Below are 27,535 nucleotides of genomic sequence, written 5' to 3'. Positions count from 1 at the left end.
AGACATGCTTTAAATCTTAAAATAATGAGCAATGCTTATAGGAACTGCCTCTCACTGTGTGGTGTTTACTGTCTCACGGTTCTGCAGGTAGGTGATGCTCAGATGCTGTTGCCTCTCATCAAGTTGACGTTGGACGGAAGGAGAATAAACTGTGCTCAGACTGGTCCAGGAGAGGGGGCGTGAGCAGGAATGCCGCTGTAGGTACAAGTGACCTGTCTGGCAAGGAATGCAGCATCCCGAGAGCCTCTTCTTGACATCATCCCACAGACCACTGCTTTCTCGAGGGAAAGGGCGCTGAGGATTTTGCTATCAGCCACCTAAAACTTTTACCCAGCCAATAGAAGACTTTTGCTGAAGAACTGAACAAGATATCGTTTCATTTCATTTTTGCATCTTCTGATCATCTGGGCTACAGTAACTTTTGTTTAGCTTTGAGAATTTTAAGTCATATTTGTTTCTGTCATTTTTGTGTACACGTTTCAAAATGATCGACTTAAGCTTCCTGACAGAGGAAGAGCAAGAGGCCATCATGAAGGTTCTGCAGCGGGATGCTGCCCTGAAGAGGGCTGAAGAGGAGAGAGTCAGGTAAGAGGCCTGACGGGTCCTCGGGCATGGGAGGATGGGCAGTCTGTAAGAAGATGGGACACTTTTCTTTCCTCAACCTTAAGTGGTAGTTCTGACTTGGAGCCTGACTTAATGGATTCCAATTGTAAGTTTATTTCCTGGACAGAACTTTCTCCTCCATATCTCTTTTTTTTTTTTCCAGTACATGGGCCTCTCACTGTTGGGGCCTCTCCCGTTGTGGAGCACAGGCTCCGGACGCACAGGCTCAGCGGCCATGGCTCACGGGCCCAGCCGCTCCGCGGCACGTGGGATCTTCCCGGACCGGGGCACGAACACGCGTCCCCTGCATCGGCAGGCGGACTCTCAACCACTGCGCCACCAGGGAAGCCCCGTATCTCTTAATTTATCCCATAGGACTCCTGCCAGAAATAGTTTTGATTAAAAACCTAACTAAACTCCTTTAAATTATTAAACACTGGATTAAAAATGAAATAATGTATACAAACACATATATACATCTACCTCTCTCTCTCTCTCTCTCTCTCTATATATATATATATATATGTAAACACACACATATATATCGACTTTTTTAACTGAATCTACTTAAAAAATGGATCATGTGTGAAATTAGAAAAATTTTTAATTTCTAAAGTTTTCAGAAGAAAATAAATTGACAAGTAGCTCACATTTTTGCCCATCTTCAGAAATGTTTGAATTGGTTTCAACAGCAATTGAAATTAGTTCTGACTGAGCCAATTTTTCATTTGTGTTCCATAAGAAGGAGTGGCAACTTTGACACGCTATTCACTTTGGGAGGAACCCAAATGTTCCACATCAGCATTCCCACCACTTTCACTCACTTGCGGGGCTGGAGGAGCGTGAGGTCAGAATGCTGAAGAAGTGGGCTTGAGTCCAAGCCCTGCCATCTGTTGCCTTTGTGATCTGGGGCCTTGAAGGCAGCGAAAGGTTTCCTGAATGTGAGTTAGTCATAGTAACTGCATGATCCCCAACCTAGGAGTTATCCAAAAGGAACATAAGCCCTGTTCTTACTTCTTAGGATAGCAGGATCATGAATAATGGAGTTATTTGTGCCCATATTTCGTTATCCATATTTTGACCCTAATTTGAACATGGGTGCCTTATAAAAGAACATGCTGAAATTCACTTCAAGCACTCCAGAGTGTCTAACTATGGCTACTAGCAATAATTCATATATCGATAGTGCTTAACAGATTGCAAGGAGCTTACATGACTTTTATTTCTTCTGAGCTCACAGCACTCGTGCAGTTGGGGGTGCAGGGTGGGATGTAATTACACCCACTTGATGTGTGAGGAAATTGACCTTGAGACAGGTCAGGTGACTCACCCAAGCTCATGTAGTCCGTAGGTGTCAGAAGTGAGAACTAAATCCTGGCCCTCAGGTACTCATTCACTAACTCCACCTCCCCTCCCTAAGAAAACTATAGCAGACAGGACATCCTGGGAAGACCGTTAGACCTATTTTAGAAAGAAGGGGAGGGGGCAGCACAGAGAGAATATTAGTTGATTTTTCAAGCACAGTGGGAAATGGGAATTCCTTTAGTCTCTCAGAAGATAAGATGCAGAGGATGGGAAAGAAAGCAGTGGAGCTGGGATTGCACCGGGTCCTGTCCCTCTTCCTGCCTCAGGATGTGGGGACTCTGAATCCTGGCGAGCTGCGATCTTTGATTCCTCCCACTTACAAGACCTTACGTGTGGTCTGTAATTCTGTTTCCTCTATCTAGCCAGGTTACGAAGAGAGATTCATTCTCCCTCCCTTCTGTATTTACTTGACCCCAGAGATTCCAGGCTGCTGGGTCTTCCCTGTAGTTCTCTGATTCTGTATGAGATGAGTGGAGGTGTTTCTCAGGCATCTATAGTAATTGCTGAAAATATACTTAAAAATTCAAAGTTCTGGGCTTCCCTGGTGGCGCAGTGGCTGAGAGTCTGCCTGCCGATGTAGGGGACGCGGGTTCATGCCCCGGTTGGGGAGGATCCCACATGCTGCGGAGAGGCTGGGCCCGTGAGCCATGGCCCCTGAGCCTGCGCGTCCGGAGCCTGTGCTCCGCAACGGGAGAGGCCACAACGGTGAGAGGCCCGTGTACAGCAAAAAAAAAAAAAAAAAAAAAAATTCAAAGTTCTGCCTGGAACTGGGCCTTGTAAGGGGTGTGTGTGTAGCCACTAACACCATCCAGTCTGCAGCCACAGCAGGAATGCTGTGAGTCCGTTTGTAGCAGGGACTTTGCAGATTCTCCTTCCATGCACTGTTTCTGAGGATGCTTCGGAAGCTGCTGCTGGTGTTGCCCTTGTTTCTTGCTTTTGTAAACTGATAGGAAGAAGGCTTGGGGTGGTGAAAATCTGGTGTGAGTCAAGTCCTGTTTACTGCTACCATTCTGGGGGCCTTCCTAATTAGTCACCAAGCAGTTCATGTGGACTTGGCCACAGGCAGGTCCAGGACTGAGTGACTGTGTGTGGGGGGCACAGATGGGCATGAGGTCCATAGCCTGTGGACACTGACAGAGGCCCAACCCGTAACCTGCTCCACGCAAAAGGAATGGAACTCTGGCACCCTTGGTTTTAGGACTGACGGAACCTGGGTTGGTTCTGAGGCTGTCTGCTCCTGGGCTGGTAGAACCATGACTAGGTTTCTGGTCTCTGAAAATGCTATTCTATGGGCTTTTGCTTTTCAGCCCCGTCACCATCCCGCAGCTGTTTGTCTCTAGCTCTTCCATCAGAGTGATAGCCTGACAGCTCTGGAAAGATTTTTGGGGTCCATATCAGTCACTTTACAGATAATGAAGGAAAAGCCCAGGGAGGGGAAGTGACTTTCCCAGGGTCACACAGCTAGTCAGTGCCAAAGCCATGATAAGAAAAGCTCTTGGTCTACTGCTTTTCCTTCTGCCCCATGTTGCACACTGGTATTGCTTTTTCAGAAGAACAGTAAGGGCCCTAGCGGGGACCTTGAGTCAAAACTTAGTGAGTTTGAATCCTGTCCTCACCATTGATCAACTATGGTTCATTCAGCAAGTTACTTGACCTCTCTGAGCCTCAACTCAGAGACTGGGAATGACCCTAGTACCAAACTCAAAGAATTACAGTCAGGATTAAGTAAGATAATTCTTAATCTTCTTAGCACATAGTAGGTGATTGATACATTTTAATTCCCTCATTCACCACTCCACCTATGCCTCTAAAAAAGGACAGAATTCTCTGGTCAGTGGTCTGATTCCTTAGAAGGAAATTACTCCTAAAACTCTCAACTATTTAATACAGTGAAATTTAATTGAGTACTCATTAAGTCTAGGGAACTTCTCTGAACAAATGGAAGGAATTTTAGGGTAATTGAAACATGGTCCCAGTGCTCAAGGAATTTACCATTTAACCATTTAATGGATTATCAATCGCAAATTTAAAATCTCAACCTTGTTTCCCTAACCTGATTTTACAATGCCCCAGTCCTCCTCCAAGTTAGTATATGGCTTTAGAAACATAAATTAGATAATTCTAATGTTAGCCTAAGGAAAACATCATTAGCAAGGCAATCTGCCACTAAAATTCAGACTGCTATTTCAAATGCTAATTCATTATGGGCTTTGGAGTAGAACCCTCCTGTAGCCGTGAGGACATTACTAATGGATCATAGCACCACTGCCCACTAAGACCAGACACTGCCTCAGAGTCCTTTACAATATGGCTGTTGATGAGAGTTGGATTTAAATTGAAATCTGTTTGCCATTCCTGATTTACCCAGTGCTTTGACTTGTTCACATCCAAGCTCTTTCAGGGTACTTTGGAGATGATTTATCCTTTATGCTACCTCCCATCCTGATTTCATGGATGAGAAAATGAGTGTCAAACAGGGGAAGCGTCCAGGTCCCAAATCACTCAACCTGTTAATAGTAGAATGTGGATTTGAACCCAAGGGAATATCTACTGTGGTATCTCGGGGGTTCTGTTAGAGGAAAGCAATTCCAGGTCACTGTCTTTCATGCTGCCTCCCTACCTGTACCACAGTGCTAGGCCCAGTTATTACCATGCCTCACTACCCAGCCTGCTTTCCTAACTACCAGCTGGAGACATTTCACAAACCAGCAGTGAAGCAGACATCAGGATGGATTCTTTTTCTCGCTCCCCGCTGCCTCCTCCCTCTCTGTCCTCCTTTTTTAAAGAAACACCACCATACATACATAGATGTAACTTTAGTCTCTTAGGGTTTGAAAGTGACACACTCTGGAGGTGGTATTTCCTGTGCTTTGCATCACACTGCCAGCAGGAAATCATTGCCGCTGTGTGTCTGTACACCGCCAGCACCACGTCCCCCATCCCATAAACACACAACCACATCTAGGGTGATGGGCGTTCTTGCAGTAGACACCATCTCAACCACGACCGCATCTTTTTTTTTTTTTTGTGTGGTACGCAGGCCTCTCACTGTTGTGGCCTCTCCTGTTGCGGAGCACAGGCTCCGGACGCGCAGGCTCAGCGGCCATGGCTCACGGGCCCAGCCGCTCCGTGGCATGTGGGATCTTCCCGGACTGGGCCACGAACACGCGTCCCCTGCATCGGGAGGCGGACTCCCAACCACTGCGCCACCAGGGAAGCCCATGACCACATCTTATGATCCTCAGCTGCTGCCTTAAGACCTACTTTCTTTTAAACAAAGGCAGTTGTCATTGAAGAACTGCTTTCTAGGACCTCTGATGGCATTTTCTGTGAAAGCAAAGGGGAAAGGAACCAACATTTGTCCAGGATTGACACTGTACACAGAGCTTCACGTTTTCCCCTTTCATCCGCACAGCAGTGTAGCTGAACCCACTCAACAAGGGGGAGGAAATAGAGTGGAGGAGGTTAAGTGCCCTGTAAGATTGAAACCTTGCTTATGCAACTGCAAAGCCTGTGCTTCCCACACACTGTGCTGCCTCGCAGCAGATTGTGGGGATCTGTGGTGTGTCCACAGCACAAGTGATGCATGTTTCTTCTTGTTTTCCGCTGTAAAGAACTTTTGCAATTTATTTCATTTTCACGCGTTTGTTTTCAGATTCTCTATCAAAGGTTGAATGCCTTTGTAGAAAGAGTGAAGTGTGATAGCCATCTTAGAAATCAAAATCACGTTTGGCTCTCTCAGGCAGGATGATGGGGCAGTGGAAAGAACGTTGGCTAGGAGTCAGGCTGGCTTCCGGTCCCTGCTCTGTGTGACCTTGGGCAAACCTCTTAAACTCTCTGGGCCTCATTTCATCTATAAAGTGAGGCCATTTGTAACTATCTAAGGTCCATTCAAAACAAACATTCTCTCATTCAAAACAGACATCTAAGAGTACTTTCAAATCTCATAGTCTAACCGTCTTGCCCAGAATATACTGAAAGGTTAAAAAAAAATCTGGGAATGGATCAATCAACCTCTCTGGCCAGTCTGCTGATTCTTATTATGCATAGCTGAGCAGATACTATCGACCAGGTCCTGTCTATGATGTTAGGCCTTTGCCTCATCATGATGAATAGCTAGAAGCTGGGGTGTGCTACGTGAGTACAAGCAGGAAAAATGTTGAACGCAGGATGAAGGGCGCCACTGCTCTTCTGGCTTTCCTCTGAAAGTGTTCACACTCTCTGTGCACCGCAGGAGTTGATGTTAGCAGTTAGGGCTGTGGACTAACTTTTTTCTGTACAATTCCAAGCATATTTCTGGTATATGATAGGGAATTAATGAACTGTTGAACGAAAAAATGAAGAGATATGGCCTTTACCATACAGAGAAGGCAAGATGGCCATCTTTTGCAGTTGACTGAATTCTTTGTACATCATGGTGAAATTGTAAGGATTAAATGAGATGATGCATGTTAAGTGCCACGCGTGAGGCCCAGTACCGAACACATGCTTTGTATGTATTAGCTGAAAGAATGGGGTGTGACCAGCATGTTCTGCCTGGAGGACCAACTGGACAGTGTCTTCTCTGGGTTGAGTGTTCTTCTGCCTTCACTTCTGCCCAGTGGCAGCCCATGGGTGTTTATTGAGCATCTTCTCTATCCTTAGCTCTCTACTAAGTACAACATGCACGTGTGGAGAGGATGGTAAGGTATAAAAAGTGTGAGTGTCAAGAAACTTACCTTTTTCCCACTTCAACTAAATGGTACAACAACGAGAGAATCAAGTGCTAATTTGGTTGGTACAATTAGAGTTCAAGAAAATTGAGAGATCAATATGGGCTGGTAGAGAAGATTTTATTTTATTTTAATTTTTTTATCAAAGTATAGTTGATTTACAATATTATGTTTCATATTATATTAGTACTGCATTCTGATTCAGTATTTTTATAGATTATACTCCATTAAAAGTTATTACAAAATAATGGCTATAATTCCCTTGCTGTACAATATATCCTTGTTGCTTATCTATTTTATACATAGTACTTTATATTTCTTAGTCCCGTACCCCTAATTTGCCCCTCCCCCATTCCCTCTCTCCTTTAGTAACCACCGGTTGGTTTTCTATGCCTGTGAGTCTATTTGTGTTTTGCATGTACATTCATTTGTATTATTTTTTTAGATTCCACATGTAAGTGATATCATACAGAATTTATCTTTCTCTGTCTGACTTATTTCACTAAGCATAATAGTCTCTAGGTACAGAGAAGATTTTTTTTTTTTTTGCGGTACATGGGCCTCTCACCGTTGTGGCCTCTCCCGTTGGGGAGCACAGGCTCCGGACGCGCAGGCTCAGCGGCCATGGCTCATGGGCCCAGCCACTCCGCGGCACGTGGGATCTTTCCGGACCGGGGCACGAACCCGCATCCCCTGCGTCGGCAGGCAGACCCTCAACCACTGTGCCACCAGGGAAGCCCCAGAGAAGATTTTGACAGCACCACCTAGATGGCGGGATTTCTTTTTTTAATCTACACCTTTATAAAACTTGGGCTTTGCTGTCATACATATGGGTTCATCTGTAAAATATTCCAAATGACTAAGCTAGAAAAAGAGATTGATTTACCCTAGTAGTGATTATCATGATAGGAGATATATAAACAGCACTTACTGGATTTGAAAGAATTTCCTATTCTTTTGCCACTTGAAAAGAAATGAGCCAGAAACCCAACCTCAATTCTTTACTGTAATGGCTTTACTGTGAAGGGCCATGTGCTTCAATGAGCCCGACTCACGTGGTGCGGGCTTACTGTGCACTGAAAGCTTAATGGAATCAGAGGCTTGCAGACAGTCAGTTAGGCAGAAGCAGATCAAGAGTTGCGTAAGGACCCTTACAAAGTGCCTTTCCGTTGAACAACAAAGATAAGCGAATAAATAATCTCATGAAGAGAAATTGGGAGTTGTTATGCTATGAGGGTTTGTGGTCTTCTTCAACACGATGGTGGCTGATGCCATATTTCATCATGCTTCTCCCTAATCCACCAAGAGATGAGGTGGCCTGCCTCATTAGGAGGAGGCACTGCCATTGTGATGGAGCGTGGTTCACTTAACCCCAGCAGCGACAGGTTCTCTCTTGTCTCTTGTCTTTACTCAGACTAGGTTGGCTGCTGAGCATTTATTTGTTAACTGATTTATTCACTCAACAGTTTCTGGGTATCAGCTCTGTGCCAGGCTCCGTGCTGGATGCTGGTGTTACAAAGGTGTTTATGAGGTAGTCCTTGCCTTCAGGTAGTTTGCAGAGTTCACGGATTAGTGTGTAAGACAGATGTGCAAATAGATCATTGGAACACAGTGTGGTGAGTGCTGTCGTGGAGGAGCTGTGGGAGCACGGAGAAGGGCAAGCCACACAGTGCCCTCAAGGATCAGGGAAGGCTTCCCTGGGGAGGTGCCACCTAGATCTGAGGGATGAGGGGCCATGTGCTGGGCAGAGAAGTGAGGGATAGACATCTGGAGAGAATTCACATTTATTGGTCTCTCACCAGGATCTGGGCACTGTTAGGTACTTTCAGGTAAACACCGCATTTAATCATCCTGGAAGTCCTGCAGAGTAGGTCTTATTTTCCCCTATCTTTATAAACAAGGAGACTGAAGCTTAGAGGGGTTCAGTAACCTGCCAAAGATCACATTTAGGAAGGGTCGCAACGGGGACTTGGACCTAATCTGGGGAGACATCAAAGCCCATAGTCTTTCTGCCACACCTTCCTGCCGTTAATGTCTACAGAGGTCATGTAAGAGCAGTGTGGAGATCAGTAAGAGGTCTAGTGTGCTGGCACGTGGGGGAGCATGGGAGCAAGTGCTGGGAAATGAATCTGAACAGGTATCCTGAAGCCAGGTGGTCAGGGACCTCATATGATATCCCTTCACTCCAAAAGCGCTGAATAAACACCCACTGTTTTCCAGACACCAAGAAAAGCTATATTGAGTACAGGCCCTGCCCCTAGGGGCTCACTGTCTAGTCAAGGAGAGCTGGAAGGACTTCTCTTTTCTGGAATTGAACTTGAATGTGGTCCTTTTGGGAAGAGAAGGCAAAAAGCTCCACCAGCAGCTCAGGGTGGATTTTTTGCTGTGCTGAAAAGCTAGGCAGTGGTTCCACATATAAGAGATATCATGTGATATTTGTTTATCTCTGTCTGACTTACTTCACTCAGTATGACAATCTCTAGGTCCATCCATGTTGCTGCAAATGACACTATTTCGTTCTTTTTATGGCTGAGTAATATTCCATTGCATGTATGTACCACATCTTCTTTAGCCATTCCTCTGCTGATGGATATTTAGGTTGCTTCCATGTCCTGGCTATTGTAAATATACCCACTACTGTATACAAAAGATATAACTAATGAGGACCTACTGTATGGCACAGGGAACTCTACTCAATACTCTGTATAACCTATGTGGGATATATGTGTATCTATAACTGAATCACTTTGCTGTACAGTAGAAACTAACACAACATTTTAAATCAACTATACTCCAGTAAAAGTAAAAAAAAAAATTTAGGCAATGGGAAACCATTAGAAACATTTTATAAGAACCATGACCTCTCTGGTGATTCAGAACCATGAAATGAAGACACTGTCCCTGTCTGGATTTGATGATGGACTGTCACAGCAAGGTATGTCCAAGGGTTGTGATTGGACATGTTTGGCGTAAGGTCACTTCTTTCTAGGTAACTGGGGGAGGAGAGGAGTTTCCAGCAGAGAGTGGGACTCTGGCTGGAAAGATCTCTCCAGGCACACTTGGGAGAGAGAAAACGTACTTGCCAGAACCCAGGTAACTGCCCCTCCTGCCTTCCCCGTTCCCAGGTAGGCCTGCGTGCAACCCTCACACACAGCCCTGCCACCACCTTGGGTGTGGCTGCCATACACATTCTCTGGCTAAAACACTTAGATTGGCTACTTTAGGAAGCGTGCATATTGGCTCGAATGACAATCATAAAACCCTCTTGGATTTTTGTGACACATTACCCTCCAAGAGTTCAAAGTCCCCTTAAGGCTTTTATTCCACTTTATTGTAAGTACAGCTCTATCAAAAAGAAAAGATAGGTTTTTTGATTCTCATTTTATTGACGTGGATAGAGAGATGCAGAGATTATAGGACTTGTCATGTAGAACAGTGTTTTCCCCTCACTGTAAATGAGGGAGATTTTAGGAGGGTGGCACTTGGCTTGTTCTTTAGGTTTTAACTTTTCAATGAGCATGAATGACATGGAACACTTAGATGCAGTATCTGCACAAATGGAATTTATGTCTGCCTCCACTCCCCACCCCATATAAATATTATCTTTCCTGATCCCAGCCAGTCTTCTTGAATTCATTTCTTGTTGAATTCAATTCATTCCTAACATTAAGAACCAGGGACCTCATGCACTGTCCCCTACAAGCTTCCAGGAAAGTCTCTGATAAGCTCATTTCAGTGAAATGGCAAGAACTGATGAGCCAGTTATTCAGTGAGTGTTTATTAGGTGCCAGGCATGTGCAGAGGTGGTCTGCACGCATTAGCTAATTTAATCCTCATAGCGACCCCGTCAGGTGGGTTACTATTATTAACCCCTTTTTAAAGATGAAGAAACCAAAGCTTAGGGAAGCTTAATATGTCATCTTTCTCTGCGGTATTTACATTTGAACAGTGAACAGCAAGCCTGCAGCCAAAGAGTGAATTTGCTTTTGAGAAATTTCAGGCATCATCTGGGGATCATGGCTTAAATCTTTGAATTTTTAAAAAGTGTTGGCCTCGGCTTCTCTGACCTTTCAGTCAAAGCATACATTTGTTAGTCATCTGGGAGGTTTGCGGGATCTTGTAAGATATTGAGAACTTCATTCTGGCTGTATGTTTACAGATTTCTTTATGCAGTGTCATAATAAACTCATTTATTTACTGTGGGTTCTTAGCAAAGTAAAGCTTTTTTTTTCTTTTGTAGACATTTGCCTGAAAAAATTAAGGATGACCAGCAGCTGAAGAATATGAGTGGCCAATGGTTTTATGAAGCCAAGGCAAAAAGGCACAGAGAGAAAATCCACGGAGCAGATATCATCAGAGCGTCCATGAGAAAGAAGAGGCACCAGGGAGCAGGTGAGTCGATTGGGCTAGTACTTTTAGAGCCAGCATTTGTCCTTGGGAGAAGGTGTCCTTGGGAGAGAGGAAGGGTGTCAGTCATTTAGGGGTGTGCTTTGCACCATGCATAGTCCTCTAGGTCGTAATCTCCTTGCCCTGGGTTTGGATGGATGAGGGCAGGGCTAAGTGACTTATTGTGGTGAAGAAGGATGAGAGAAGGCCCTTAGATGCCATGTTGAATTGGAGTAGCCTAGACAATTGGGGGTTATAAGGGATCTACCACCTCCTCTTTCTTTGGCTTTTAATTCTGAAAATTCGGAACCTTTTCTCCTGAGTGGGGTGACAGGAAGAGATTAGCCTCCCTGTTCAATGACCTTGACACCTGGTACTTCTTTAAAAACCAAGTATATCATTTAAGGGACTGTAAAGACAGCATTTTGAGGGCTTCTTTAGAATTCTGTTGAGTTCATCAAATATTAACCGAGTGTCTTCTCTCTAATTAACTCTGCACTAGCCAGTATAAACCTTTATCCCTAAGAACAGCCATTGTCTAGTTCTAGCCTGTACTCAGTAAGGAAAATAGCTGTCACCTCTTCAGTATCTAATATATGATAGGCGTTTAGTCCCTATTATTTCTAATTGTAGTAGCAATCTTGTAAGGTAGGTCTTATCCGCATTCTATATGTGGGGTATGTGAAGTTCAGAGAAGGGAAGTAACTTGCCCAAGGTCATATAGTTGGCAAATGACAGCTCCGGGATTTCAGTCTTTCGGACTCAGAGCCACGCTCCTTACAGATGAGGGCTGACCTCTTACGATGTGCTATGTATTGCTCACAGCCCTCTTGATTTCCAAAACCACCCAGACCTTCAGAAATCTTGAAGGGTGCAAGTTAGTACTGTGGACTCCGTTTTGCAGCTGAAGAAAATAGACTTATGTGTAAAGAGACCTGTGGATGTGAGTATTTGGAAATTGGGAGCCCTTATGTTGCTTCATCTTCTTAACACCGATGGAAGTATTCCTGGCACTTACTGGCTATGTGGCCTTAGGCAAGTTTCTTGAACCCTTTGATCCTCTATTTCCAAATCTGTAAACTTGGAAAATAGTTACCTCCTCATAGGATAATGCATGCAAAGGACTCAGCACTATGCCTGGCACTCAGTCATCACTCAGTTGATGCTAATTATCTAAGAGGTTCAGGTAAAGGGTTCTGGGTGTTCAGAGGCAAAAGAGGTTATTTCCTGAAGAGGGATCACAGAGATTTTAAGGGGGCCCTGGCATCTGAGCTGGCTATTAAGAAAGATATAGAATTTGGACGTGTAGAGATTGGGGGAGGAGGAGGCCATGGAGAGGGACATTCCAGAATAGAAGCATTTGTTCCCCTTTGTGTCCCAGAACCCAGCCTCAAGTTGGGCCCATTGTAGCTGTTCAGTAAACACTTGGTAATGATGGTGTGTCTGTCCCAGTGAGGACTCCCTGCCCTGAGGGTCCCCTGGCCGTACACATTTGGTCGTGACCCCAGTTCAGGTCAGAATCACCTAGGGCAGTCGGAATTTTGCTTTAGTCATCTCTGCACATTTAAAGGTGCACCCATGCTCTCTGGAGACGGTACTTGTAGGGAGGTAACAACATGGGAATCTACTGACTTCTCTCGCAGATGTAATTTTTTTAAAATTACGTGATTTCTTTTATTTTAATTTTATTTATTTATTTGTTTATTTATTTTTGGCTGCGTTGGGTCTTCATTGCTGAGTGCAGGCTTTCTCTAGTTGCGGCGAGCGGGGGCTCCTCTTCATTGTGGAGCATGGGCTCTAGGCGCGTGGGCTTCAGTAGTTGTGGCACATGGGCTCAGTAGTGTGGCACGCAGGCTCAGTAGTTGTGGTGCATAGGCTTAGTTGCTCCGCGGCACGTGGGATCTTCCTGGACCAGGGCTCGAACTCGTGTCCCCTGCATTGGCAGGTGGATTCTTAACCACTGCGTCACCAGGGAAGTCCTGCATGATTTCTTTTAATTTTCACAAGTGTCTTCTTTTTAAGAAGAGGAATATTAGGCTCATAGAGCTCAAAAAACATTCCCTCTGCCTCAGAGCCACTTAGTAATATAACTAGGTCTTGTATACAGGTCTTTGTGGGTTTTTTTTGTTTGTTTGTTTCTTTGCGGTACGCGGGCCTCTCACTGTTGTGGCCTCTCCCGTTGTGGAGCACAGGCTCCAGACGCACAGGCTCAGCGGCCATGGCTCACGGGGCCCAGCCGCACCGCGGCATGTGGGATCTTCCCAGACTGGGGCACGAACCCGTGTCCCCTGCATCGGCAGGCGGACTCTCAACCACTGCGCCACCAGGGAAGCCCAGGTCTTTGTGTTTTGACTCCTCTTGCAGATGCAATTCTGATCCCAAGTGCTCAGATTCATTAGTGACTGCCTGGGCACTCAGAGGAGACCTGACGTTCAGGTTCCAGCCTTCAGTGATAAGAGCTGATATGAGAGTTGTAGGTCGTGGAGGTAAGAGATAGATAACCTTCTTGTCTTTATCATTTCCTGTTTCAGCTGAGCAGAGTAAGGACAGAGCAAACAGGGCAAAGAAAAGCTGGGTGAATAATGTCAACAAAGATGCTCTCCTCCCCCCGGAGCTAACCGGTGTTGTAGAAGAGCCAGAAGAAGACGTAGCACCTGCAAACCCAAGGTAAGACTGAGCTCTTGGGGAGCACTGCTGCACGTGGGATTCGTGGCTTGGTCCTGCTATGTGAGTGCACATGCCAGACAGGTCTCACGGGCATGGGAAGGGGGCATGTACGAGAGAATTCTGGGCCCTGATGTGGACAAAGCCTGCGCAGTACTCTTTCTCAGCTTCCAGAATTTCTAACAGATCTGCATAGTAAATAAAACTAAAATGTTAAGTGGTGATTTCTTCCAGCACCAACAAGAGCTGTTTTTTTATTTGTGCTAAGGATATCTCCATAGAGTCAGTGAAGAGATACTCCAAAATGAATGTAGGGGAATAAGTCATTCAGGAAAGAGATGAATGATGATCAAATTGTAACAGCTTGGTGCAGTAGAAGAAGCTCAAGCACAGGAACCAGGCAGACATGAATTCACATCCTGACTATGCCACTTATTAGCCATTTGACCACGGGCAAGTCACTTAATCTCTCTGAATCTCTTTTCCTAACTATAGATAGGAATCATACTATATAGGAAAGGTTATGGTGAGAATTAGTGGTAACGTATGTAAAATACCTGGCACATGGTAGGCACTCAATAGATGTCTCTTAAGGATGCAGATTGCCCTCAATATTTCAGTCTTGATTTTTTGTGTTTTCCATACATTTTTATCATCTGGCCAATCAAAACGTGCATTTGTACAGTACATGGTTCCTGTGATATAGCTGATTATGGGGTTTCGTTGTCACAGACCTTTTGGAACCATGATGATTTGCTTTTAGGTATTTAAGGATCTTCCCATTGGTGTCTGTCCCTTGGTGGTATAGTTGTTACCCTTTGGTGGGAGAGCAGTTGCATTTTATCTCTACTACTTCAGTGAAGACAACTCAATTCAGAATCTCCAACTGAAGATTTGAAGAATGAAGAATGAAGATTTCATTTGAAGAATGAAGTCAGTGAATTTGCTGGTGGGACAGCCAGTGATCCAGGATCCAAGGCTGAGGCACCTGGGGAATAGGGATGTTTCCAACATAATTTACAGGTGAGGGAGAGGGTCTATACTGTAGGCACCAACAGGCATTTCAGAGTCAAATATAAGTAAAGTTATGTCACATGGATGATGGAATACTGATTCTATTGTTTCCCATTATCTATCCATTTCCCTTTTGGAGAGGACTTGCTTTGTTTTCCTGGGTGGTAGGTGGCACTATTTCCCCTCTAGGATGATTTGTAATGTTCTGTTATATCTGTAGAGGCCATGTCGGCTAGAGGTTGAAACACCTTAACAGTAGCTGTGAATTGACTCTGTGACCTTGCACTAGAAGTGACTTAACTTCCTGGGCCGTTGTTTCCTTGGCTGTAAAATGGGAATGAAACAGTTTGCTAGCAGGATTGTTGAGACTCTAATTAGCTAGTACATGTAGAATTCCTAACACATAGTTCATAGCGCATAGTAGTTGCTCAATGAATGGAAGTGTGGGCTCTCACATACATACAGGTATTTCAGGGAGCTCAGGAAAGGATGTGAGAACACGTTACCTCTTTCTCCTTGTGCCTCCCCATGTTCCAGCTGCCTGCAACTTCCCTAATGGGATGAAGGCCTGCCTTCCTTCCATACAGCAAGAGGACACCTTAAATATTAGAAACTCTGGGAGTGAGAACACAGGCATTTAGATTCCCCTTCAAGGAACTGAGAGCAGCTCCTAAGAGCTGGGTTTGATGGGGACACCAGAGCGCTGACTGACTGAGGGAAGAGGTGGACAAGAGAAGATTTGAGGGTGTCAGACACAAACTTAGCTCATTGTACCCTTTTATCTGGGTCAGACTTCCTGTCCTTCTCCCAGGAACTCATTTCATCTCAAAGGACCTAAGGGACCAAGGTGTCACTGCCCTTAGAGCATATAGTGTCCACATTTGCATCTCCATCGTTTGCTACATTTCTCACGTGATCTCAGAAGAGTCTTTTGGGTTTCATCTGTATGTACATCAGAACTAAGCTGCCTCACCAGGATGTTATGAGACTGAATGAAATGAGGTATGGGAACCACTTGGCATTTCTCAGGAAGAAAGAAAATTGGCAATTTGCAGGTGGCCTCATAATTATGTTATTATAACATAGATGAGGTAGGTTGAGAAGGCAGGAATAAAAATGTTAGATGTATCCAGCACGCCTTGCTCATTACGTGGCACGGGTGGTAATCACCCAGAACTGTAGAAGGAGCTGTTGTTTAATTCCTCCTTTCCGTGTCAGAAACTACTGCTTTACTCAGTATCAGGTTCCAGCATGTTTTTCACCTATACTTTAACATTTGGGAACTGGGTGTGTTAAGTATATTTTGGGGCCTGTACTTTTAGACTAAGTGAACTTCAATAGAATGACTCAATACCTGTCAATATTTTGTTAGCCAGGAGTCAGGAGTTGGGGAGTGTAAGCCAGCAGTGACTGGATATTGGAGCTTCTGAAGGAGTTTTTTCTAATAAACTCTGAGGCAAGAGTCCTTCTTCCGTTGTGGGTACAATTCTGTGGGCTTCTGCCTGTGAATAGTTAAAACACTGTGGGTATTCAGTGTGTATTCAAGCATGGGAAGCTACCTGCGTTATTTTGGAACTCATCTTTGTTTGCATCTGTAGCACGGGGAAGCAGAGAGAGGTTTGATGAACAGAGCAGCAGAGAATGAGGTTCCCTTTCGAGTGGCAAAGAAAAGTACAAGTGATCCCAGCTCTAGTTCTGGTTACTGATTTTCAGCATGGTAGTATTGGCACACACAGTGGTAAAGGACCAGTGTTTGGGGTTTTAAAAAAAGGCATAGCATATTTTTGAATTTGCTTCACTCAATCCCTGAGCCATTTCTTCATGTGTTTGTTGATGTGTTGAAGCCTCATTGAGCGTAATACATGTTAGCACAGCACTGGGTACTGGGCATGGGCACAGCATTGGCTGCCAAGGAGAAAGGGAGAAATCAACAATCCAAAGGGAGAAACCAACCACAAAAAACACGGGGGAAAAAAAAAGCACTTGCAAAATTTGCTTCTGATTCCAGACACAGTTCATATTTAAGCTGAAAAATACCTCAGAAGAGGGTATGTCTGGTGTTATTTGTAACTGCTTTATTTATTTTTTAATTTTTTGGTCGTGCCACAAGGCTTGTGGGATCTTAGTTCCCCGACCAGGGGTCACACCCGTGACCCCTGCAGTGGAAGCTCGGAGTCCTAACCACTGGACCTCCAGGGAATTCATTTTTAACTGCTTTAGAGGGAAAGGCTAGTTAAGGTTCAAAAGCTTTAAAAGTTGCTGCATGTGCTTGGAAACATTTTATGGCTAGGCATAGGAGCAGATGGACTGTCCCACTGCCCACGTGGTGTAGTTCTAAGACTGCTATAAAGCCCTCCCTCTTCCCCAGATGTCCCTACCACGGTACCTAACGTTATTCTTCTTTTTAGTTAAGTCTTCAAAGACTTGTATTAAAATGCAAACACTTTGAGGAGGGGAACCCTAACAGTAGTTTCGTAGTCTAATATTTTAATAATCTTCTTACGGAAGTAAACCCATTTTGGCTAAGTGCTACATCTAGTATTGCAGGTAGTTTTTGAAGGGTACCTGAGGGAAGAAATTACAGAGCTCAAGGTGTGAACCTTGGCTTGCTGTACAGTTTTAAGAACTCATCACATGGAATGTATTGAATATCTTATATATGCAGGACACACCCTGCGAATAGAAATCTGATCCCTCTGAGAGGGATTCTAAGAAACAAAAGACACAGTATCTGGCTATAAAGAGACTATATTCTCTTAGGAAAAATAATGCTTCCATATATGAATATCTGATCACATGATAATAAATAGTACCAGGCAGAGAGCAAATCCCAATCCCAAGGTACCAATAAAATGTGCAGTAAGACTTGAGACAAGGAGACCCACTTCCAGCTGAGCTGATAGGTGACCAGCATCACAAGGGAGGTGAGATTTGGACTGGGCTTGGAGGTGATAGTGAGGATTTGGGTCAAGAGAGTAGAGCAAACGCTTGAGGGAAGGGCTGGGGATAGGTTGGGGGAGACAGCAAAGAGGGACAGTGAGTCATGTTTGGCATGAGGGTCAACAGGAAGGCGGAGTGGGAGGGTACAGTGGGGCAGATGGTGGAGCGTCTCCAATTCCTTCCTGAGGAGTTCAGACTTCAGCTTCATTCCACAGGCCTTGAGGATCCAGGAAAGGTAACGAGCAGAAGAGGGACATGATCAAAGTTCTGTTTTAGACCATCCCATTTTAGAGGTGGAATGCTGAATGGATTAGAGAAGTGGAACTTTGGTGTCAGGAGGTCGGATATGAGGCTAGTACAGATGACAGAAATAAAGGAGGAATCAGTAGGGGTGGAAAGGAAGTGACAGATGTGAGAGTAACTGGGAAGGAAGAAATCGCCCAGACTTCACTCCAGTCCTCTTGCCATAAACCACTGCTTTACTCATGTGAGAAATCAGAGGCAGTAGAGCCCAGCCATTACAATGATTGTCTTTGGAGTCAGGGTCAGACACATCTGGTGCAAATCCCTAGCTCTTTCACTAACTTAAGCTCTCCAAGCCTCCGTTTTCTCGCTAGTAAAATGGGGAGAAGGATACATACCTCACAGGGATGTTGCAAAGATCAACTGAGAATAAGATGGTTGCTGTATTGATGGTTGTGAGTTAAAAGACAGGCAAACAAAACATTGATGCATTCCTCAAGAGAAGCAAAGCCGGAGCTTAACTGAGGAAGTAACTATATTTTCAGAGACAGTGTGAGGCATAAGACTCTTGTTTTATTTTTTTCTAGTAAGCAGACTTGTGAACTGTACTTAACCAAGTATCTCACCCTCATCCCATTTCCCGCCAATTCCAACCACAAGGTAACCCAGTGAATACTGTATGTTTCTGGTGTTTGATCGCGTGCTCTGAATGCCTCATTTCTTCTTCTCTTTTGATTTCTGAATAGCAGGAACAAAGACATTTTGTTTAAAACCTAAATAATGCGCCTCATTGTAATTTGGCAAACAACATAGATATTTTTAAAAACTATGGCACCTGTGTGCTGCTGCCTTCCTTGGCACTGGCTCAGTTGGCCTTCAGTTATTCAGTCGTTCACCAGTTGCGTACCAGGCACTGTACAAGGCATCGTGGGGAATAGAAAAATGGTCAAGATACTCTTTAAGGATCTCCCAGTTTACTATGAGAGATAAGATATGTATGCACAGAATGAGGTTGCAGAGCAGACATGAAATCCACAGCTGCATGGATTTAGTTTAGTAGAGTTTAGTAGAGAGAGACTGGTTTCATCTCTGGGCAGGAGGGGACAACATGATATGCAGTGTGGACAGTCGTGGGCCTGGTGGCTAGAGGTGCAGGAACTGGATTTCCAGGGAGCAGAGGGAGGAGAATGTAGAGACTCTGCTTGTCCTTTGTTCTTGGTGAGTGGGAAGGAGAAAGGAGGAAGATGACAGGAGAAGATGGCTGTTCCATGGAGACCCCAACCATCAGCATTTGGCCCAGGTCCTCTCATTGTGTGACTGATTTATTTACTAAAGGAGATGATACAAAACACTGAGAAAACTGAACATGGCATCCGCTATAAGCTTCCTCATATCACTCACTGGCTTCTTAAAGTGACACTCAAGAGACATTACTTTCTAGTCCTGAGCTATTGGCTGTTTTTACTGTGAGTTCTATCAGTGACCAGGATTCTTTTCTCACATTGGCCGCTAGATAACTTGATTCAAGTTTGTGCTCACCTGTTTCAAGAACAGAGGCCTCCTGCCATGTGTTTTTCTATTAGCCTTAATTCTGGCTCCATTATAAGTTCCTCCTCTTGTTCCCTGCCCTTCCCCTCCCCATCCCTTTCCTCCCCCTTTCTCACAACCCTGCGGTCAGGCTGTATTCCATATACAGCTGCCTCATCTGCTGTAATTCCTTTCTGGAACAGTGAGGAAGGCAACAAAAGGGAGCATGGCTTCCTCAAGTGTTCAGCCTGTTCCTGGGACTACAAAAGTAGCAATCAACGTGCAGAGGGAAGGAAAGGAAATGAATTTGCAAGAACATCTAGTCCATAATTTTAGTGACAACTATCTTGGGCAAGGCTCTGTGGCCTTGGGGCAAAATGCTCCCCTCCCCCCCTCCAGTTCTTTAGCTTCGTGGTAAAAAGCCAGCACCTTCTGAGGTACTTCTTCCAAGTCCTTGACTCTGTGATGCCACTAGGAGAACTGGTGGAGTTTAACCAGGCACGGTGCTTTCAGCCAATAGTGACTTCCCCTCTTATGCCTGAGGCAGGGCCACTGGAGCAGGAAGTCTGAGTGGGTCGTTTTCCTCCCTCTTGGGAGCCACTATGACCCTCTTTGCCCTTCTTACTCAACAGCCAAGGGAGTAGTTGTTCAGGAGGGAGCTGGCTCAACTCACTTTTCTCCATTCACCCTCCCTGCACTCTCACCCTAGGGCTGCCCTGTCCCTCCGGTAGGGAATCATGGTCTAGAGAATTCTCCTCTCCCTTCTAAGCCAGCTCCAGGCTTCTGACCTCCCACCATCTTCTGGATGCTCTGCTTGTCTTTACTCCTCTTGTATTCGAACGAGAACTCACCTGGCCAGCCTGTAGAGTTGGGTTGAAAGTTCCCAGTAAGTTGCCCCAATCCACCATCCTCCCGGCACAGCATCTCTTAGATCTGCTGTTTCTTCTGTTCTACTGCCCAATCACTTGTCTCACCTGCGTCTTTTCTTTAGCTATTTTCTACCCGAGTTAGAGTAAGCAGTGCCCTTCTGGTCCTGGCCTACGGAATCTCTAAAATGCTCTGGGGCCTTATTTCAGCAGGGATGTTCCCTTCTTGAGAACAACCGCTCACTGTTCTAGTCTGCATCTGATGTTAGGTCCTGACTTTGAGGTGAGTTTATTTGTACAGATTTAAACTGTGAACCTCCTGTGTGCCTGGTACCGTGATAAAAACTTCAAGGCTTCTTCTGATGGATGGTTTTCGTCTTGTCTCATGCCTGTTTTCATTTCTGTTCTCCCATTGCCTTTGCTTCGCTGCTTAATCATCTCTAGGCTCCAACTCCCTCTACCTTCCTGGCAGTTTGATTTTACAAACTTCCTCTCCTATCCTGCCTTAATAGCTTCTGGCTTCAGAGGCGTGATTTACGCTTCCTCAAAGGGTAAGTTTTTATTGGCTGAATTGTTTCTTTTGCAGTTCCAGCGTGGTAAATCCAGCTTCCACCATGATTGATACATCCCAGGAAAGCACAAGGAAGTCAGCTGTATCTCCAGCCAAGGTAGATTGAGCTCAGACTTTGAAAATCTCATTCGGGGAAGGAGTGCCATTTTTCTCATTTTTTCAAAGCACCGTGAAATAAAGAGAATTTCGTAGTACTTTTTTCCTACCAAACATAGATAATTTTTCTGTTTAATATAAGAAATCACTCTTGTGGTGGAAAATTTTATGAATATCATGTTACTGCATTGCTGAAGACCTAGAGTTTTTGTCCTAAAGAATGAAAAGTCTAATGCTGTTGGGGGCTGCTTCTTTGAAGCATAAGAATGTGGCTTGTTGGTTCCATATCATGGAACCAACTTATTCCTATTCATGGCTTCCTGAATCTCTGTTAGAGGTCTGCTTGGGGGAGGGAATTGTCAATTTGTGAAACAACAGATAGCAAATATTGATATTCAGTCTTACATTAATAAAAAAATGCTGGGGGGGAGGGATAAATTAGGAGTTAGGGGTTAACATATTCACACTAGTATATATAAAATAGATAACCAACAAGGACCTACTGTATAGCACAAGGAACTATACTTAATATTTTGTAATAACCTAAAGGAGAAAAGAATTCTGAATAAAGAAATATATATATATATATGTATATGTATGTATGTATAACTGAATCACGCTGCTCTACACCTGAAACTAACACAACATTGTAAATCAACTATACTTCAATTGAAAAATATTCTATTTACTGATACGCTTTTCTGTCATTAGAATTGATGATCATGATAGTGACTATGAACCACTTCAAGATACCTTGTCTTTTAAATCCTTATAGGAAAGGTCAGTTACAATTATATTTAGTACAGCTTTAATCTATCACAGTGAGTCTCATACAGTAGGAAGAGCACGGGTGGGAGTCTGCCCTAATTAGAGTCTCAGGTTTACCCCAACGTTGACCACCTCTTTGATATGTTCAGGCCCATGTTTTCTCACATCTGTAAAAATTTCACTTCTGTGAGATTTAGATTTGAATGCCTGGTTCTGGTTTAACTTTGGAGGACTCTGGAATTGAGTATACTTTATACAATTTTGTCCTGTGTTTTTTTTTTTTTGGTATGGCATATATATGGTAATTCTTTGCTAACCAGATTAATTAAGACCATCATTTTTCAAACATGCCAGATAGAATTTACTGGATAAAACTACCAACTATTGGAGATAATAAGCATTTGCTGACACTGAGTTGCTGCTGTGACATTTAAAATGAGTTTAATAAACAATATTTTTCCCCAGCAAAGGAAGAATCCATTTGATAGCTCCATGCTGCCAGAAGATCACTTATCTCAACAAATCAAAAATGAGCAGTCAAAAAATGGAAGGGCTGGTTTCTTTCAGACTTCAAAAGAGGGTAAATATTATTTTTATGAGGTAGATATTTTTATCTTTGTTATCTATGGACTAAGGGAAATTCTCAGAGTTCCTTTAACCAAAATAGCTTTCAAGAGAAAGTGAAAAGTCCTGATGGTTTTCTTCTACTTTGCCCACTGGTTTCCTGCCTGAGGGAAGGAAGCAGAAATTTTAGAAACCGGAAGTTCATGCATTCCAGTCTTGGAGCTGACACTTGTGTGACCTCCATGTCTTGGGTCCCCCCCCAGTGACCTGGGAAATTTTTTGACCAGAGGCATTCAGTCATTCATTTAACAGTCTTTATTGGATGTGTACCAGGTACAGACACAGTTCTCTGTTTAAAATGGACAGTTTGCCTCAAGATAAAAAGACCACTTGACAATGTTACAATCCTCTAATCTGTAATTATCAGCCCAGTCTTCCAGGAGCATTTGATCAGATTTGTTGCTTAACTGATTGAAGTCTGCCTCTTAGGGAATTTTACCATTCTCACCATTAAGAAGAAACATTAGACAATTTAATCTCTTCAAAAGCAACTGTAAGAAGATTCCACAAGCATCAAAGATTGGACAAGGGGTAGAAAATTAACAAACAGTAGAGTTAGGAGTTTCAATTAGCCTGTTTTAATATTAGTGTATTTTTCTTCTCCATTGGATACACTTTAGATAGCATAAAATGCTTTACAGAAAAGAAGTCACTGGAACATTACCTGTTTTTTTTAACTTTTTAACAAAATTAATTTTTGTTTTAGGTATTGAGATTTTAAAAAATTGAGCTCCCTTTTCTGGTTTCCATACGTGAATTTTTTTAAGTGACTTCTGTGTTTTTTCTTTACCCTCCTTGAGGAATTTTTAAAGTTTCTTTTTTAAAAAAAATTTTTATTGAGTATAAAATACCACAAACTATGTATGTATGTAAAGCACAGCAATCTTAAATTTAATGATGTTCATGCATGAATTTTTTAAGGCTTTTTAATTAGGTCTGTATTTATGCTTCATGCTTCATTGTCTTTAATACTTAGTGTTTTTGCTAAATGTAGATTAAGTTTATGATAGGTGTTTTAAATTACAGAGTTATTCTGCATTTGGTATATCATCTAATATGTTTTACTTTTCAGGTGAATTGTCAGAGTCCAAAGAAGAGTCATCTATCCTGGATATTTCAAGCCAAAAGTTAGAGAAAACAAAGCAGACTTTTCCAGGCCCTGAGAATGGGTCCCAAATCAAGGCTCCAATCCCCACAGCCAGGAAAATGATCTATAAATCGCATGACTTAAAGCAAGATGATAACCAGTCTTTTCCTAGACAAAGGACAGACTCCCTGAACACAAGAGGGGCTCCAAGAGGGATCCTGAAACGCAATTCCAGTTCCAGTAGCACAGACTCAGAAACTGTTCGTTTTCCTCAGAACGTTGAACCCAAAAGCAAAATTGTGTCACCTGGCCTAACCATCCATGAGAGAATTTCTGAGAAGGAGCATTCTTTAGAAGATGACTCCTCCTCAAACTCACTGGAGCCATTAAAGCACGTGAGATTCTCTGCAGTGAAGGATGAACTCCCACAGAGTCTGGGGCTAGTCCATGGCCAGGAAGTAGGAGAATTTAGTGTTTTAGAATCTGACAGATTGAAGAATGGAACAGAAGATGCAGGGGACATAGATGAGTTTTGCAATGATCCTAAGCCTTCCCAATACAGAAAGCCTTCGCTTTTTCAGCCATCAGCCTCAAGCCCAAGTACATCAAAAAATGAAACGCATCAGCCAACGACTTCTGGTTCCTTTCCAATGAATGAGCACCATTCTCCCAAAGAAGTTTTAACTACAAGAGCACAGTCCACTGAGAATTCACACACCATCAATGAACACAAAGCTAACTCATCAGAATTGTCAAGGCTTGAATCAAAATTGTCCAGAAGCCCTGCTGGTAAGAGATTCGTCACTACCAGGCTCTAAAAACTGAGCCAGTGGGCTTGGAATGGCCAGGCCAGCCAGCCAGCCTGGTAGAAACCCATTTTGCTTTCTAGGTATTCCCGCTAAAATTCAAGCGGATGCCACTGGGGAATGTTTATGCCTCTTAATGGGTTTGCATGTTTTCCTCAATCACCAATAACTAAAAGAACCAAGATAGCACACTTTCCGGCACATTATGCTTAATCCAAAAAAAAAAAAAAATCATATCAATAATTTAACTAAACAAATTATAGCACTTTGAGTTAAATCAAGGTGTATATACAGAGTGAGAAATAAACATATGCTAATACCTTTGTACAGAGTAAATATATTATTACTCACCTAATGCAAATTTATCAATTACGATTTAACCAAACTTCGGTTTCTCTTTTAATTTCAGGAGAACCGTCACCTTCTTAGCCTCAAAGGATGGGAAACTAGACTTTAAATTCTTACTATGAAAAAGCCTCATACTTTGGCCTGCCCAGGGCCTCCATCCATTTGTTCTTAGACTTTAAATGCTCTGAAGGAACTTTCTCCTTCAGCTGGTGTGAGCCGAGAGGCAATGAGAGTACTGCTTTTTCCTGCTAACTAGCTGACTAGTCCTTTCTTGAAGGTCTTAGAACTCTCAGGGGATGCCTCAAACTGCTTTCCTATGCCTATATGATTACTTCACAATTCTTATGTTTTAAAACAGAAGCAATGGGAAAAATCATTTTGTGTACTCTCTCCCATCTTCACTAAGTCCTAAACTAACTCTATGATAATTTTTATAGTCAGGAAAATTTATAGTAGCAACAGTCAAGTTTCTAACTCATTTACTCTCCTCCTCCCTTATTAGTCGATATTAAGTTGACCCTGAGTCACTTTTGCTCAGCCGTACGCTTTCATACTTATTCAAATCAATCCACTTCTTAAAGGACAAAGCATTTCCATCACCCCTCTCCCTGGGTATTTTAAATCATTTGAACAGAAGAGAATATTTTTTTAAAAAAAATTAAAAATTAGCTTCTTCAAGATATAAAGGAACTCATTTTAAGGAAACTACTAAAGTTTGAATAAACATTAGCAAATAATTGGGTGATGGTTACTTAAATGTTTATCCAAAAGATGAAAAAAATTTCTTTGGTAATATTTTCCTTTGTTATAATCCATAGAAGAAAAATGGTAAACCTTTCCTGATTTTCAAAGTGCACCTGCTTTTCCACAGACTACCTTTATAATTTTGTATTAACTATTTATTTTTGCTTTCTGATTTTTAAATCTCAATCTCAGCTCACCGTGAAGTCTGGGGAGAAGCCGTCATCAGCTAAACCCATTTTGGTTGACAGACAGGCCTTCTGGTCTCAGAGCTTATATACAAAGTTCTGCTTACTCATTAATGCCCTGCTTTCCCCCCTGCTTACCACAGAAATATATACAAGTAAATAATGGAGCATAAGAAGAAAATCAGGACCAAAAAAGAATGGTAAACTCTAATTGTGTGAATTATAAGGGTTTGACTTGAGCTCTGAGCTTTAGGACAGTCATTATCACACTCGTTATATTATACTGGAAGAAAACAAAAGAATTTCTCAAAGGAAACAAAACATTATCTGGCATCAAATTTTTAAACTCTTCTTATTTTTAAGTAATATACTTTCATTTGAAAAGTGTAAAAACATTTGAAAAGAAGAAATGCATACAGAATAAAACAATTATATGTGATATCACCCAGCAGTATCACTAATGTTTAATTGTAGGACCTTCCAATAATTTTCAGGCATGGATATAATTTAAATTATGTTTATACTGTCCAGACTGCTTTTTTTTTCACTGTGTAGTACAAGCATTCTTTTCATTATTAGTCTTCTGTTAAACAGACTAACAAAGAATTCTTAAAGATTTCTCAAAGGAACTTTATCATTACTGACATATATTTAATAGTATAATGTGTAGTTATGAAAGGAAACCAATATCCACTATGTGCCAATTATTGTGTAAGCCTTTGTTGTTTTAGCATTTAGCCAGAGTTGATTAAAATCAAAGAGATAATTTTATTAACTGACATCTCCTCTGGTGCATTTCAGATGTAGCTAATGTCATAAAAATTCAGCTCACATAATTTTCAAGAACATGTATTGTGTAGCTTAGCATTTATAAGGAAGAGCAAGAAATGCTGAAACACCTTTAGTCTTAACTAAAGGGAAAGAATGCCTGAGTTCCCTCATCCACATGTGCCATGTGCCCTGTGAATAAGGCTCAGAAAGGTCTCTCCCTACTTTTTCTTTTTTCTTTTTTTTTTTTTAACATCCTTATTGGAGTATAATTTCTCCCTACTTTCTTGGTAGACTAGAAAGAATTTAAGTGTCCTTCCCTAGCCTCCTAGCCGTTGGTTGGCAAACATCAGGGAACAGGTAGAAATCCCATTCTCCATCAGTCCTCATTTTACTTTGTCTCACAGAGACTATCTCCAGCTTACAGATTGTAGAAGGGAAATAGGGGATCATGGGGGAGCCTCTTGAGACCATGGTCCTCAAACTGAAGTATGCAAAACAACTACTGGGATAGCTGGTAGGAAAGATTCCTGGGCCTCATCTTCAGAGATTCTGGTTCAGTATACCAGGAGTAAGGCCCTTGGATGCAAATATCCTTCTTGTGCCGTTCTGATGTTTTGGAGGGAGCTCCTTGTTTAATCTTCCTTGAACGTTGTTTTTCTAACTTCTGAAATCTCCTAAGTCTGTGTTTCTCGAACTTGAGTATAAGCCCTCTCTAGGGTTTATGAGTGGGCCAGTAGATAGGTGGCGTCATAAAATCAACATGATGTATCTTCCTGGAGTGTCTATTTTATGCAAAGCTTTGAGAGAAATTAATGTTTAAAATGTAACACAGGTCAGAATACAAAATCTACTTGATTTTTTAGAATAAAACAGACACTTGAAAGAAATTCCCCAATTCGGCTTACATCCCATACTTCCAGGGGCCTATGTTTACCTTCCTTTACTGTTATAGGGCATCTTTGGTAGAATATCTTATTTAGGATGGTTTACATTATAACTCCAGATAAATGCTGATATAAACAGCTAATGGTGTAGAAAATGTAAACACAAAGTGCCTTTTTAAAAGATAATGTGAGTGATTGAATAATAATTCTTTAAGCATTCTCTTTTCTTATTTAGAAAAGCATTTCTATGTTGCAGATGAACTGTCTCACGTTGAGCCTGAGTCATCTCAGGTGCCAGATCTCAGTTCTAGAGACCATCAGCAAGGTAAGC

At 42.7% G+C, this 27,535-nt stretch overlaps 1 protein-coding gene across 7 annotated transcripts in view; it reads left to right on the top strand.

Annotated features, from left to right (window-relative positions):
* Window positions 1-27,535, top strand: part of LOC113607846 (synaptotagmin-like protein 2) — a 100,845-nt gene that overhangs the window by 44,068 nt on the left and 29,242 nt on the right. For 6 of the 7 annotated variants that reach the window (XM_027083572.1, XM_027083569.1, XM_027083571.1 and 3 more), the window contains exons 2-8: window positions 88-585; window positions 10,921-11,072; window positions 13,598-13,733; window positions 20,907-20,988; window positions 22,221-22,335; window positions 23,452-24,255; window positions 27,461-27,529. In XM_027083572.1, the coding sequence (XP_026939373.1) occupies window positions 485-585; window positions 10,921-11,072; window positions 13,598-13,733; window positions 20,907-20,988; window positions 22,221-22,335; window positions 23,452-24,255; window positions 27,461-27,529 (1,459 nt within the window). In that variant the 5' untranslated portion in view covers window positions 88-484. The remainder of the gene's footprint in view (window positions 1-87; window positions 586-10,920; window positions 11,073-13,597; window positions 13,734-20,906; window positions 20,989-22,220; window positions 22,336-23,451; window positions 24,256-27,460; window positions 27,530-27,535) is intronic. The other variant, XM_027083570.1, reaches the window with a different exon arrangement.

This window comes from Aethalodelphis obliquidens, unplaced genomic scaffold (assembly GCF_003676395.1).
Source record: "Aethalodelphis obliquidens isolate GAN/ISIS:26980383/991018 unplaced genomic scaffold, ASM367639v1 scaffold50, whole genome shotgun sequence".
Lineage (NCBI taxonomy): Eukaryota > Metazoa > Chordata > Mammalia > Artiodactyla > Delphinidae > Aethalodelphis > Aethalodelphis obliquidens.
This window is presented reverse-complemented; position numbering and strand designations above follow the sequence as displayed.